The sequence below is a fragment of the Tupaia chinensis genome, unplaced genomic scaffold, assembly GCF_000334495.1.
Source record: "Tupaia chinensis unplaced genomic scaffold, TupChi_1.0 Scaffold000362_1, whole genome shotgun sequence".
NCBI classification, from domain to species: domain Eukaryota; kingdom Metazoa; phylum Chordata; class Mammalia; order Scandentia; family Tupaiidae; genus Tupaia; species Tupaia belangeri.
In genome coordinates this window covers 8,952,062-8,966,346 of record NW_006159859.1, presented here as the reverse complement: position 1 = coordinate 8,966,346, position 14,285 = coordinate 8,952,062, and the positions used below count along the sequence as shown (strand labels likewise).

Genomic DNA, 14,285 nt, shown 5'->3' with positions numbered 1-14,285 from the left:
GCTGAGATACACTAGGAAACATACACACAACAAGGTATTCCTGCCGGAAAATATGAAGCTGAATTTAATCAGCTCTCCAGTTCTTTAAGATTTATTTATCTATTTATGCATACATACAAACATACATACCAGAGAGGGAGAGAGGGAGAGAGAGAGAGGGAAAGTAAGAAAGCAAGCCGCCAGGTCTGAGACGTGAACCATGGTCAGCCATGGGAGTCCAGTGCCCTGGACCACCACACCACCTGCCAGCCCCAATCAGCTCTCTAGTTCTTAAAACCAGCTACAGATAGAGAAGATAAAGAAACATGATGAAGAACACCAAGATAAAGCAATCAGCTTCATTGGAAATAGGAGAGACTCCATATGACGTATGACCTAATGAACAGCAAAGAAAGAAAACTGATGAGAATGTGAAAAGGTCCTAGTAATCTGGCAGTTTCTTAGAATGTTCACATATATATGTGTGTGTGTATGTATGTATGTATGTGTGTGTGTATATATATATGTATATGTATGTGTATATATATATATCTGTATGACCTAGCAATACATTCACAGGCATTCACTTGAAAAACAAACATGTCCATACAAACTTGTACATGAATGTTTATGGCAACAATATTTATAGTAGCCAAAAACTAGAAGTCAGTAATCCATCAACTGATGAATAGATGAAGGAATATACTCATCCAACGGAACACTACCTGGCAATAAAAAGGTAGATATTGGGGCCAACAGATAGAGTACCGGTTCCATTGCTGGACTCCCAGACCCAGTGGCTTGAAACTCACACCGGGCACATGTACATGTGAGCCAAAGATCCCAGGAGGAGGGGATGGCAGGTGCCGTGGATCTGGGGTACTAGACTCATGACCCCAGTAGTTCAAGTCCTGGACTTGGCTGCTTGCTTTCTCATCCCCCCCCCCACTCTCTCTGGTCAAATTAAAGTAACAACAACAAATAAAATAAATAAGCAAATCTTAAAAAAAAAAAAGAAAAAAAAAACAGATCCCAGGAGGAAAATGGAAGAGAAAGGACCAACTACGGCATGGCCATCCCCCCAGGAAGTGATCTCTCTCTCTCTCTCTCTCTATCTCTTTCTCTCTCTGGTGAGCACACATGCCCCAAGACAAGAAACTCTAAAAAAAAAAAAAAAAAGTAGGAACGAACAGTACAAGAAACTACATGGACAAACCTGAAGAACATGGAGCTGAAAGGACACAAGAGTAATCATGTGTACCGGAGAGCCCCACTTACATGAAATTCTGGAAAAGCAAATCTATTATACGGTGACGTAAAGCGGATTACTGTTGGTGTTCATTAAAGTGACATCAGTGCACTCACGTATTATTTATTGGGTCTTTGGGAAAGTCATCACACATTGCATAGAAAAACATAGGAAACATGTCACGACAAGCCTGATCACCTAATATATCAAAACACTGGTTTTTAAAAAGACACAGAGGGGTTGGCCCCACAGTGCAGTAGTTAAGCTCAGTGCACTGAAGGTCAGAATCCACAAGGCCAATCGCAGTTCAAATCCTAGCCTACTGGATTGAAAGACACTTCAGGTATGCATTGGTGACCAAAACCCTGAGAGGATAGAGAAATGAAAAGGCCAATGTGACCATGCTCCATGAGGGATGCTTCTTCTTTCTCCTGCCCTGCATCCTCCCTTCCTGCCTCACCCTATGAGAACACACGATTTCTCACAATGACAGGGAAAAAAATAATAAAAAGACTCAGACCTCAGGAGAGGCTCTCCCATTAGCCAAATCTGGGACTACTGAACATCAAAGTAAACAGTCATAGTAACAAATTAGACCCATTGAGTAAATAAGAAGCTATTAAGCCCACACTGAAAATAACGAGAAGTTATTCACTATAGAAGAATGGGTCAGCCTTGGGACCAGCAGTTGGCCTAATGGCTATGTTGCTGGGCTACCATGTAGTTAACGGTGGGTCGAGTCCCAGGCCCAGACTGTGAAACTCACGTCTGGTGCATGTGCATGTGTGTCCAAGATCCCAAGAGGAGAGTGGAGAAGTGATTGCGGCATGGCCATCCCCTCTGGGGGGTGATTTCTCGCTTTCTGCCTCGCTGTCTCTCTCTGTCTTCCTGGCAAGCACACATGCCCTACAGCAAAAACCTCTTAAAAAAAAAGAATTGGCCAGCCTGTAACATGGTGACTAACGTGGCTAGCTCTACACAGTTCAAGTCCTGGACCTGGCGGCTTGAGAAACACACCAGCATATGTGCATGGGTACCAAAAACCTGGAAAAAAGGGAGAGCTGGAGAAAAATGGATCCTGATATGACCATTGTCCATTGATGGGTGCTTTCTCGCTTTCTGTCTCTGGTAAGCATGCACACATGCTCTGGCAAAAATTACCAAAAATAAATTAATAAATAAAAAGGATGCTAACTAATAAATACAGAAGAAGTAAGGAAAAAACAATCAGCATTTGCAGCCATTATAGTTATAACTGAATCAGGTAAGAATGAACCATCAATAGGAGTCAAAGCTTGTGTGCAGAGTCTGATGAAATTATGATTTCCACTGTCTCAAAGCACCTTACACAACATGTAATAACTAAAGAGGGGGAAAAAGGGGGCCAATGTTTTTCAGCAGTAATGCAACATTTTTAAATGATAGACCCACATGGACAGGTCCCATGTTTGCATCCTGAGGCCTCCATGCACATGCCAAGCACGTACATAGGCTGTGCTCTGGCCTGGCTGAGACTGGGGGTGGATTATGGCATGAAAATCCTATTGTGGGGGGAACCAGCAGTTAGCGTAATGGCTATGTCGCTGGACTCCCATGTAGTCGACTGCGGTTCGCGTCCTGGACCCGGTGGCTTAAAACTCACGCCGGGCACGTGTGCATGCATGCCCAAGATCCCAAGAGGAGAATGGAGGAGAAGGGATTGCGGCATGACCATCCCCCTGGGGGGTGATTTCTCGCTTTCTGTCTCTAAGTCTCTCTCTGTCTGGCTGGCGAGCACACGCGCCCTATAGCAAAAACCTCTCAAAAAAAAAAAAAAAAAGATCCTATTGTGGGTATCTGTCTCTCAATCTGTCTCACTCATGGAAGAAGTAAATCAACTTTAAAAAGGGGGAAATAATAGTCTTACAATAGTAATTTAAAAGAAAAAAGTATACCACACCTCAACCATGTCATCTAACTTATCATAAATAATGGAACGAATGAAGTTCATGCACATTCCTATGTGATGCACTGAGAAAACGTAAATCTTTTTTGTACTATTACTGCCCAAAATTAATGATCCAAATGCAGTAGTAAGGAAACATCAGAAATAAGGAATATCTACAACATAATTATTCTGTGTACACTTTAAAAAAATTAACATCATGAAAGACAGAATCAAAAGAACTATTACAGATAAAGAGTAAAGAGAAAAAACTAAACACAGTGTGATCCTTGAAAATAAACAAACAAAACAACTAAAAAGGATACTGGTGGGGAAGGTTTGCCTGCAGACAGTCACATTAATGTTCTGTTTAACAGTTTTTAACTATGCTAAGGTTATCCTGTTCTTTGAAATATACTCTGAAGGTATTTACAATTAAAAAGGGCAGGACGTCTAACTTACTTCAAATGGCTTATACTACACACGGTTACTAAAGTTATAAGCTCTTTCTTCAGCTCTTTCTCATTTAATATAACTCACTTCGTGTATCATTTCTCCTATTGTTATGTGTTGATTTATTTGCTTCAGGTTGACATCTTGAGCTGTTCCGGGATCCAGGTCTTTCTTGACTGTCTGGTCTTACATCATCTAAGTGGAGTGGCACCCACTTGTGCTTATTAGCTTGGGGAAAAAAATAAATAAATAAAAATAAAAATCAAGGCTACGCACAATTTTCACTGAAGTCTTGCAATTCTAAGGTCACTCTGAATTGTAATTAAGTAAGTGAAAGACTTAATTTGTCCTTATAGGGATTATTTGCAAAATATCAAAAGAACCGTTCTCCTTCTCTATAACGCCCTTGATAAAATTGTGCAAATTAGTGTTTCCAAAAATCCAGTTTAAAGCCATGACAGAATATCATTGAAATATTTTTGCTGAAGAATCAACAGAATACTTGCTTTTCTTTTTTATTCTGAGAGATAAGTTGTTCAATATAGTCCCTATACATACTATCCCTATCCTACACTTGATTCTTAAGCTTGACAGTGGGGTATATCTGGGCCAGCAGGTGGCGTGGTGGTTAAGGCACAGGATCCAGCATAGCTGACTGAGAGTCTCAGACTCGGTGGTTTGGGGAGGGGGCGGGGGACGGGGAAGAAGCCAAGTGTATAGGCATGCATGCCCAAAATCCTGAAGAGAGAATGTAGAAGTGACTGTGGCATGGCCCTCTACCCTGGAGGATGATTTTTCTCACTTTCTCTCCCTGTGTCTTCTTTCTGGTAAGTACAGGCGCCCTATGGTAAAAATCTGGAGGGGGTGGGGGGAAGAACAGAAAATAAGGGAAGGTGTAGAGAGAAAATTTTCAAATAGCCACTTGATTATCCTTCAGTCACTACTTTTGAGCAATTAGCTTTTAATCACTGTAACAAGTGAGCCTAATAAACCCTGCAGATACGAATTAAATTCTTTTTTTTTTCTCTCAAGTTGTTGCTATAGGGAACATGCCCTTGCCAGAGACAGAGCGAGAGAGAAATCAACCCCTGGGGAGAAAGCCACACCACAATCCCTTCTTGGGATTTTGAGTATGCATGCACAAACATGCTTAGCGTGATTTTCAATCAGGTAGGTCCAGGACTTGAACCATAGAATTGGCGATGTGGGAAACCACTGCCTTTACCTCCATGCCACCTGTTAAGCCTAGGATAGGCTATTAGAAAGGAAAAATATTCAAGTGCTCGGTATATGGTAGATTGACGGTTCCAGAATTAAATGAGGCTGTTAACTACTGTACCATTAAATGTCCCCACTCATGCCGTATTACCTCTATAGATGAAATGCTTCAGTGTTCCGCCAGGACACTCAAAATAAGATCTTAATTCCATGTTACCAAGACCCCATATACTGTACACCTTGCCAATGTCTCCAAACCCATCTCCTGCCAGTCTCTCCGAAGCTCACGTCGCTTCATCCACTGACCTGAGAGTTTAAAGTTTTATTCACTTTTACCTATGCTCAGAATACTGAGTGAATGCATGCTTTTACAAAGCAGACAAATCATAACCTGTCCCTAGACACATGAAAAATTCAGAAAAGTACGTGAAGATAAGTTTATTTCCTTCAAGTATAGCTTTCTTTATTTTGAAGAGATTTTTGCCTTAGGACACATGTGTTTGTCGAAGAGACAAAGAGAGACAAAAAGAATTCCCTCCCCAGGAGGAATGGTCATGCTGCAATCTCTTCTCCTCTCAGGATTTTGGGTACAAACACACTCATGACTGGCTTCTGTGAGTTGAATCATGGTTGGTCATGCGGGAGTCCAGCTATGTAATGGCTACACCATCTGCTGGCCCTCAAGTGTAATTATTTTTCCTTTTTTTTTTTTTGGAGAAGTTTTTGCTATAGGGTGCGTGTGTTCGTCAGACAGAGAGAGACAGACAGAAAGCAAGAAATCACCCCCCAGGGGGGATGGTCACGCCGCAATCCCTTCTCCTCCATTCTCCTCTTGGGATATTGGGCATGCACGCACACGCACCCGGCGTGAGTTTTAAGCCACCGAGTCTGGGATGCGAACCACAGTCGACTACGTGGGAGTCCAGCAACATAGCCATTACGCTAACTGCTGGTTCCCCTCAAGTGTAATTTTTATGGAGGAATATTATGAAGGAAAAACCTGACTAAAACTGTTCACTTATCTTTTAGAAAAAACGAAATATTTCATTTTCTCAGCTCTCTCTAGAAACAGGAAGCAAACTCAATGCAGATTTTAAAAGAATAATCATCAGGACTAGCAGATAGCATAATAGTTATGTCGCTGGACTCCTACAGAGTGGACCATGGTTCAAGTCCTGGACCAGGTGGCTTAAAACTCATACCGGGTACACAAACATACGTGCTCAACATCCTAAGAGGAGAATGGAGGGGAAGGAATTGCAGAATGGCCCTCTGTTCTGGGGGGTGATTTCTTGCTTTTTGCCTGTCTCTCCGACGAACACACATGCCCTGTAATAAAAATCTCTCAAGAAAGAAAGAAAGAAAGAGAGAGAGGGAGGGAGGGAGGGAGAGAGAGAGAAAGTGGAAGGGTGGTTGCCAGGGAGCGGAGGGAGGACACTGAGGAGAGCTGGGCTTTCTGGTGGCTTGCTTTTTCACTTTCCCTCTCTCTCTCTCTGTCCCTCTCTAGTCAATTTAAAATGAGTGAATAAATAAATTTGAATAAAATAATTATTTAAAAAACAAGGGAAAAAAGAGAATAGTTATCATATAACTTTCCAAGAACTGTGTCTATAAGCTGAACTTCATTCCATTTTCTTACAAATACACCTTAAATGCAAAAAGGAAAGCCTAGTAGTTCAGAATGTTGCAAAAGCAAATCAGTTACCAGTAAAGATGATTTATCCTAAAGAAACACAAAATACACACTGACTAAATACCATTCTTCTTTACTACAACTTTCTTCAAAAACTTAAAATCTAAATGAAGATGCAAACTCACCTCTCTTTCGCTGATTACTTGTCTGAGCCTCATCCTCACTGATGATTTCTCCAGGACCATCTAATTTTGTTTCGCGGTTTTCTTTGCTTTCACTGTTACTTCTCTTTTCAACTTTCTCTTCTTTTTTCCTATTTTGTGGTTTCTTATTTCCTTGGCTGATGATACTCTGACACTGCAAAAAAGGTTATCTAAATTAAGTATTTTCATGAATAATTTCACTAACATATCCAAAAAAAATTGCATTATACCTTGTTTAAATATTGCAAAAAAAAATAAATAACTTTGATCGAATAAAAAAATACTTTTCAAAAGACAGATGTAAAGTCAAGCTGCAAATGGGAGATATATGCTAATTATTTGATAGAAGGCATATCTAAAACATATTATATCCAATATTTAGTAATAAGAAAACAACTCCATTTTTAAGAATTATTCATTTTAATTTTTATTTACTTATTTATTTTAATTTGATAAAGGGCACGCATACTCACCAAAGAGACAGAGAGTGAGGGAAAATGAGAAAGGAAGCCTTCAGATCAGAGACTCAAACTGCAGTTGCCCATATGGGAATCCAGCACCGTAACTACTATGCCATGTGCTGGCCCCAACTCCATTTTTAAAGAAATGGGCAAGAGTTGATCAGATACTGGGTCCAGCAGGCGGCATGGTGGTTAAGGCACTCGATTCCCACATGGTTGACCATGGTTCAGGTCCAGACAGGCAGCTTGCTTTCTTGCTTTCCCTTCCTCTATCTGTTTTTTAGTCCTATAGCAAACATTTAATAATAATAAAATTAAAATACTTTTTTTTTTAAAAAAAAGAGTGATCAGATATTTCATCTAAAAGATAAATTAATGGGGGCCGAGGTGGCGTAGTGGTTAAGGGTGCTGGATTCCCACATGGCCAACGGTGGTTCAAGTCCCAGACATAGAAGCTTTCTCTCTCTCGTTCTCTCTTTCTGTCTTTCTGGAAATACTAAAATAAAATAATTCTTAGAATTTTATAAGATAAGGGAACCAGCAGTTAGCGTAATGCCTATGTCGCTGGACTCCCACGTAGTTAACCGCGGTTCATGTCCTGGACCCGGTGGCTTAAAACTCATGCCAGATGCGTGTGCGTGCGTGCCCAAGATCCCGAGAGGAGAATGGAGAAGGGATTGCGGCGTGACCATCCCTCCTGGGGGGTGATTTCTCGCTTTCTGTCTCTATGTCTCTCCGTTTTTCTGGCAAGCGCATGCGCCCTATAGCGAAAACCTCTCAAAAAAAAAATAAAAAAAAATAAAAAAGAATTTTATAAGATAAATTCATGACAAATATATACATGAAAACATGCTCAGCATTAGTCAGAGAAATGCAATTTAAAACTACACTGTAATATCATTATCCGTTCATTTGAATGACTAAAAAATGTTTTAACTAATCACATTGTTAGTGAGGGGAGCCAGCAGATAGCATGATGGATAAGGTGATGAACTCTCATATAATTGCTCTTGATCTTGGTCCGAGTCCTGGGTCTGGCAGCTTGAAAATCACACCAGGCATGAGTACATAAAATCCCAGGAGTAGAACAGAGAAGCAAATGAGGCATGGCCATCCTCCCAGGAGGTGATTTCTCATTCATTTTTATTTTTTAAAATTTGACCAGAGAGACAGAGAGAGAGAGGGAAAGTGAGAAAGCAAGCCACCAGGTCTGGGACTCGAACCATGGTCGGCCGTGTGGGAGATCCAGCACCTTAACCACCATGCCACCTGCTGTCCCAAGGAGGTGATTTCTCACTTTCCCCCCTCTCTCCAGTGAATGCACATGCTCTGTGGCAAAAAAACTAAAAGAAAAATTAAAATTAAAAAGATAATAAAAAAGCAAGGATGTGAAATAGAATTTTCATACACTCCTCCTAGGAATTTAATATAGCAGTTTCTTAAAAGTGAAACAAGGGACCAGCAGAAGGTGTAATGGTTATGTTGCTGGACTTCCACACAGTCGACCATGGTTTAAGTCCCAGACCCAACGACTTAAGACTCATGCTAGGCTCATATACACGAGTGTGTGTATGTGTGTGCCCAAGATTCCAAGGAGGAGAGAGAAGGGATTTATGGTGTGGCCATCCCCTCTGGGGGTTTCTCGCTTTCTGTCTTCTGTCTCTCTGGTAAGAGCATGCACACTATAGCAAAAATCTCTCTTAAAAAAAAAAAGTGAAACAAAAGCAACATGATCCAGTCATTCTAGTCCTAGATATTTACCCCCCTCAAAAAAAAAAAAAAAAGCCTAGATTCATGTGAAATTTTGTAGAGGAATATTTATATAGCAGTTTAACATATAATAGTCAAAAACTGGAATCAACCAAAATGGCCATCAACAATAGGTCAGTAAATAAACTGTTATATCTGTATAATGGAACATTATTCGGAAAAAAAAAAAAAAGAAAGAAACTACTGATACTGATGACACAGAACAAAGATTAATCTCAAAATAATTATACTAAAAGAAAACCAAGGAAAAAAAGGGTACTTATTGCATGATTCTACACAGAAAATTCAAATTATTTTGTGATGACAAAAACTTACCAGCAGTTGCCTGGGGAGGTGGGGGTGAACTGAACAAGGAGTGTTACAAAGGAGTAGAAGGAAATTCTGGGGGGCAAGGGTTAAGTTCATTATCTTGACTCTAGTGATGATTTTACACGTGTATATATACAGGTCAAAACTTACCCAACTGTACACTTTATGTATGTACAGAATATTGTATATGTCATTTATGCCTCAGTTGTTTAAATATATAATGACATACCACTAATACTACACAAGTTTCAAATAACAAGTGGTATAGACTCAAATGAAAACACATAACTAGGTAACTATATTACGCTGTCTCTCTCTTAAAAGCCCCTTGATAGGACATTTTAGGCAATTGTTTCAGAGGTTTTTTTCACAGTTAAAAATTCAGCCAACAGGTGGCATGGAGGTTAAGGCACTGGATCTCACTGAGTGTACTGCATGGTCTGGTCTGAGTCCCAGACCTGCCTGCTTGAAAGTCATACCAGGGGGGCTGGCAGGTAGCATGGTGGTTAAGGCAGCCGGACTCCCACATGGCTGACCATGGTTCAAGTCCCAGACCAGGCAGCTTGCTTTCTCACTTTGCTTCTTTCTCTCTGTCTCTCTCTGGTCAACTTCAAAACAATAATAATAATAGTAATAATAATAATAATGACAATGAATAAAATTAAGTAATTTTTTTAAAAAATAGAAAGTCATACCAGGTGCATGTGCTGACATGCCCAAAACCCTGAAAACTAACTAGAGAAGAAGGGATTTGCAGCGTGTTTTGCAGCAGGAAATGTTTCATTTTCCCTGTCTCTCTCTGTAGAGAACACGCATCCTATAGCCCAAACTAGAAAAAAAAAACAAAAAACAAAAAACCCAAAGACCAAAACAAAACAAAGAAAATTCAGGCCTGTCTGTGGTGTGGTGATTAGTGAGCTAGATCTCACATGGCTGGCTGCGGAGTTCAAGTGCCAGGCACAACAGACTGGAAAACACCCCAGTGTGTGTGTGTGTGCATGCCCAAAATCCTGAAAAGAGAAATGGAGAAGGGATTGTGCCATGACCATTCCCCATGGAAGGGAAGGCATTTTCTCCTTAGCATAAGCACCACCACCATTCCCTCCACACCACCCCCAGGTCTGATTTTTATATAAGGAATAATATATAGTCCCATGGGTAAAGTGTAAGCCAACAAGTGCATTATCAATATAACTGACGGTGTCAAAGGGTAACTACAAATTAAACAGAAATCTTGATGAAGTCTTTAAATCTGTCCCCTAAGGCAACAATTACTTAGATTTTTAAGTAAAATAAACTCTGTATACTGAAATGAAACATTTCCCTTTGGGGGGGGAAAAAAGAGCCTTAAAATAATACTCACTCCAGTGTTCACTAATTCACTTGGTGTTGGCCAATTTGCCATATCGCTGAAATCACTAGCCTAAGAAAATAATAAATAAGTGTTATATCTGCAAATTAGTCTTAGAAATTTTAAATAAAATAATTTCTAAAAGTAACAGTAATTTTTAAAATCCAAAGGTTTGCAGTCATTTGCCAAATTAATCTATGTTTTCCAAGCCAAAAAAAAAAAAACACTTCAGAACAATGGATCTTATGATCAAATTTCTTTTTTAATTTTTTTTTCCAGATTTTTGCTATAGGGTGCCTGTGCTCACCACAGAGACAGAGAGAGACAGAGAGACAGAAAGCGAGAAATCACCCCCCAGAGGGGATGGCCACACCGCATTCCCTTCTCTTCCATTCTTCTCTTGGGATTTTGGGCACGCATGCACACATGCCCAGAGGAAGTTTGAAGTTGCCAGGTTTAGGACTCAAACTGTAGTTGACTAAGTGGGAGTCCAGCTATGTAACCATTATGCCATCTGCTATTCCCTTATGATCAAACTTTAACATGATTTAATGATATTAACTACATTGAGACATGTATGATAGCTAAGGCATATGGAAATGTGAATAAAACCCACAATTCCCTGGAATATTAACTTTAAACCAATATCAATAATAGAATTGGCAAACATTATAGTAGTAATCTAAAAAGAGTTTCTAACAAAAAAAAATCAAAATAGTTAATAACTATTTCGTGTAAAGACATACCTTATTGGATTTCTTTGTCTTCAGTTTTCCTGCTTTTATAATTTTTGGGGAACTGAGCTCTAAAGAAAACACATAGAGTTATTTTCACAACTGCTTTTTTGAATATATCTTAACAAAACTATTATACCATCTTCAAGAAATCAGTGTAATTATCATTCAACATAAATCCAAAATTCTAAGACTTAAATTCCTAGCAAAAAGATGAGCTACAGAGATTCAAACTGGTCTTCAGTGTCCAGATCATGAAGCAGAAACTATTAAGTTCACTTACACTGAACTAAACAGGCCAATCCTTTCATTAACAATAATACAAAAAGAGAAACAAATACATCATTCATGTTTTAATACTGTAAAGCTAATAACTCAGTTTCTAATGGGATAAATTCTTTATACATTTACCAAGCAGAATCCAGAAAATAGGTCAGAAAACTTCATACTATTTGTCCTAGGAAACAGATTTGACAATCTTAATAGGTTGTATCTAGATTTAAGCCATAAAAAAGAAAATGGGCTAGTTTATGGCGTGGTGGTGAAGGTGGCTCAATCCCACATGACTGACCACGTGGTTCAAGTCCTAGATCTGGCAACTTGAAAAACATGCTGGGCATGTGAATGTATGAATCCAAAATCCCAAAAGAAATGGAGGTGAGATTGCAAAATGACCATCCCCCATGGGGATGCATTCTCACTCACCACCTCTCCCTTTGATGAGCACATGCAGCCTCTATGAATTTTTTTTCTAATTAAACAAGGGCAAGCAAATCTCACATGGCCAACTTAGTGGTATGAGTCCTGGACACGACACCTTGAGAATCACACCAGGTACGTGTGCATGTGTGCCCAAAATCCTGAGAAGAAACTGGAGAAGAGGGTGTGCTATCGCCATCCCCTGAGGGCTGATTTCTCACTTTCCTTCTCCCTGTCTCTCTCCAGCTAGAGCACATGCCCTGTACATACCCTATAGCAAAAACCTAAAAAATCAATAAATAAATAAAAAAGAAAACTTCGGAGCATTGATAATGTTGACTTTTTTTGTTTTTCAAGAGAATTTTGGTATAAGGTGCATACACTCGCTGGAGAGACAGACAGAAAGCAAGAAATTAACGAAGGGGAATGGCCATGCTATAATCCCTTCTAGTCCATTCTCCTCTCAGGATTTTGGTCATGCACACACACGCACCCAGCATGAGTTGAGCAGCTGTGTCCAGGACTTGAACCACAGTCTACTACATGGCAGTCCAGTGACAAAACCATTTCGCCATCTGCTGGTCCCTATTGCTGACATTTAATTAATAGAGTATCTTCACTTATACATCCTAACTGGGATTTTATGTTTATTTGGCTACTACCATAATTTAATCTCATCACAGACTATTTGCCCGATATGGTTGGGCACTTTGGGAAAGGGTGATTTCTGAATATGGATTACTAAGTAGTTGTTACAATTTATTTTTCCATGTGGAAGATTTCCCCTGGATACCCCTATTTCCTTGTCCCAACTTCTCCCATGGAAAGAGAACTGTTTCTAGATTAATGAGTTTAGGCAGGGCCAGGTGGTGGCACAGTTGTAACACTACTGGACCTGCAGAGGAAAGCTCCTAGCTTTGGTCCTGGGACCTCCCTAAGCACTCTTGGCCCAGGCACCTCAGTAATCCAGGCCAGCTGAGACTGAGGGACTGATCCTGGCATAACAACCCTATTGGGGTGCCTCTCTATCTCATGGAAGAAACAGGTAACTTAAAAAAGTAAGTTTAGAAAAAGGAATTTGCAAAGCCAGTACCTTTTCTTTGGTAGCCAGCAGTCCATAAACAGTAAGCATCTGAGGCTGCTCCTTCATGCTATCAACCTCACAGGGGCAGACTCCGCAACAAAGAGGTAAAAGGAGTTGTTGTGCAACACCAACTGAGTGAATTAGTTTGTCTAACCTCAAGTTCAACATAAAAAGGTATTTCGTGGGACCAGCAGATGGCCTAGTAGTTAGTTATGTTGCTGAACTCCCACATGGCTGACCCATTCCCAGAGGACTGAAATTCACAATGGGCTCATGTGCATGCATGCCCCAAATCCCGGGAGGAGAATGAAAGAGAAGAGATTGTGGAGCGAAATCACCCCCAGGGAGTGATGTCTTGCCATCTTTCTATCTCTGTCTCTCTAGTGAGCACACACCCTATAGCAAGATGTTCTCTTTAAAAAAAAAAAAAAAAAAAAAAGGTATTTTGTGCTGCTTCTTTAGATGACCAGCAATCTACTGGGTCACGGGAAAAGCCATGATGCGGAGCTGACAGGTGGCATGGTGGTTGGGATGCTGGACTCCCACATGGCCAACCGTGGTTTGAGACGCACACCTGGTGATTTACGTTCTCACTCCCACCTCCTCTGTCCCTCTCTGGGCAAATTAAAATAAATAAATAAATAAAGTTAAATAAAATAATTGTTAAAAAGAAAAAAGTCATGATGCATTTTGCATAGAAAAATATTGAAAAATACATGACTTTTCCCATGACACAATAATATTTTTCAGTTAAAAGGGTAATACTGAGCTTTTAAAAATAAATAAACAGGGGCCAGCAGGTGACGTGGTGGTTAAGGATGCTGGACTCCCATATGGCCAACCATAGTTCAAGTTCCAGACCCCGCAGTTTACTTTCTCACTTTCCCTCTTGCCCACCCCCCCCATCCCCCACTCACTCTGTCTGTCCCTTTCTGGACAAATTAAAATGAATAAATAAATTTAAATAATTCCTTAAAAGTAAGTAAATATGAATAAAGGATAATTAAAAATTACAAATATCCAAAGCAAAATGACACTCAATGGAACTAATAAAAGAATGTAAACTAAATCAGGGACCAGCGGTTGGCGTAATGGCTATGTCACTGCACTCCTATGTAGTCAACCGCCGTTAGGACCCAGTGACTTAAACTCACCCGGGTGCATGTGTGTGCGCACGCGCCTATGCCCAAGATCCCGAGAGGAGAAGGGACTGCAGCA

The 14,285-nt window shown here is 40.2% G+C and overlaps 1 protein-coding gene across 9 annotated transcripts in view; it reads right to left on the bottom strand.

The window, feature by feature from the left end:
- Positions 1-11,357, bottom strand: part of LARP1B (La ribonucleoprotein 1B) — an 84,627-nt gene extending 73,270 nt beyond the window's left edge. For 6 of the 9 annotated variants that reach the window (XR_003550161.1, XM_006153148.3, XM_006153149.3 and 3 more), the window contains exons 1-4: positions 11,297-11,355; positions 10,563-10,622; positions 6,642-6,813; positions 3,693-3,833 (exon numbers count right to left, since the gene is read on the bottom strand). Coding sequence is in view for 7 of the 9 variants with exons in the window: in XM_006153148.3 (XP_006153210.1) it covers positions 3,693-3,833; positions 6,642-6,813; positions 10,563-10,604 (355 nt within the window). In the remaining 2 variants the exon portion in view is untranslated. Of the gene's footprint in view, positions 1-3,692; positions 3,834-6,641; positions 6,814-10,562; positions 10,623-11,296 lie in introns of all 9 variants that reach the window. The other 3 variants (XM_006153147.3, XM_027773690.1, XM_014589585.2) reach the window with 3 other exon arrangements.
- Between the last annotated feature and the right edge of the window lie 2,928 nt (positions 11,358-14,285).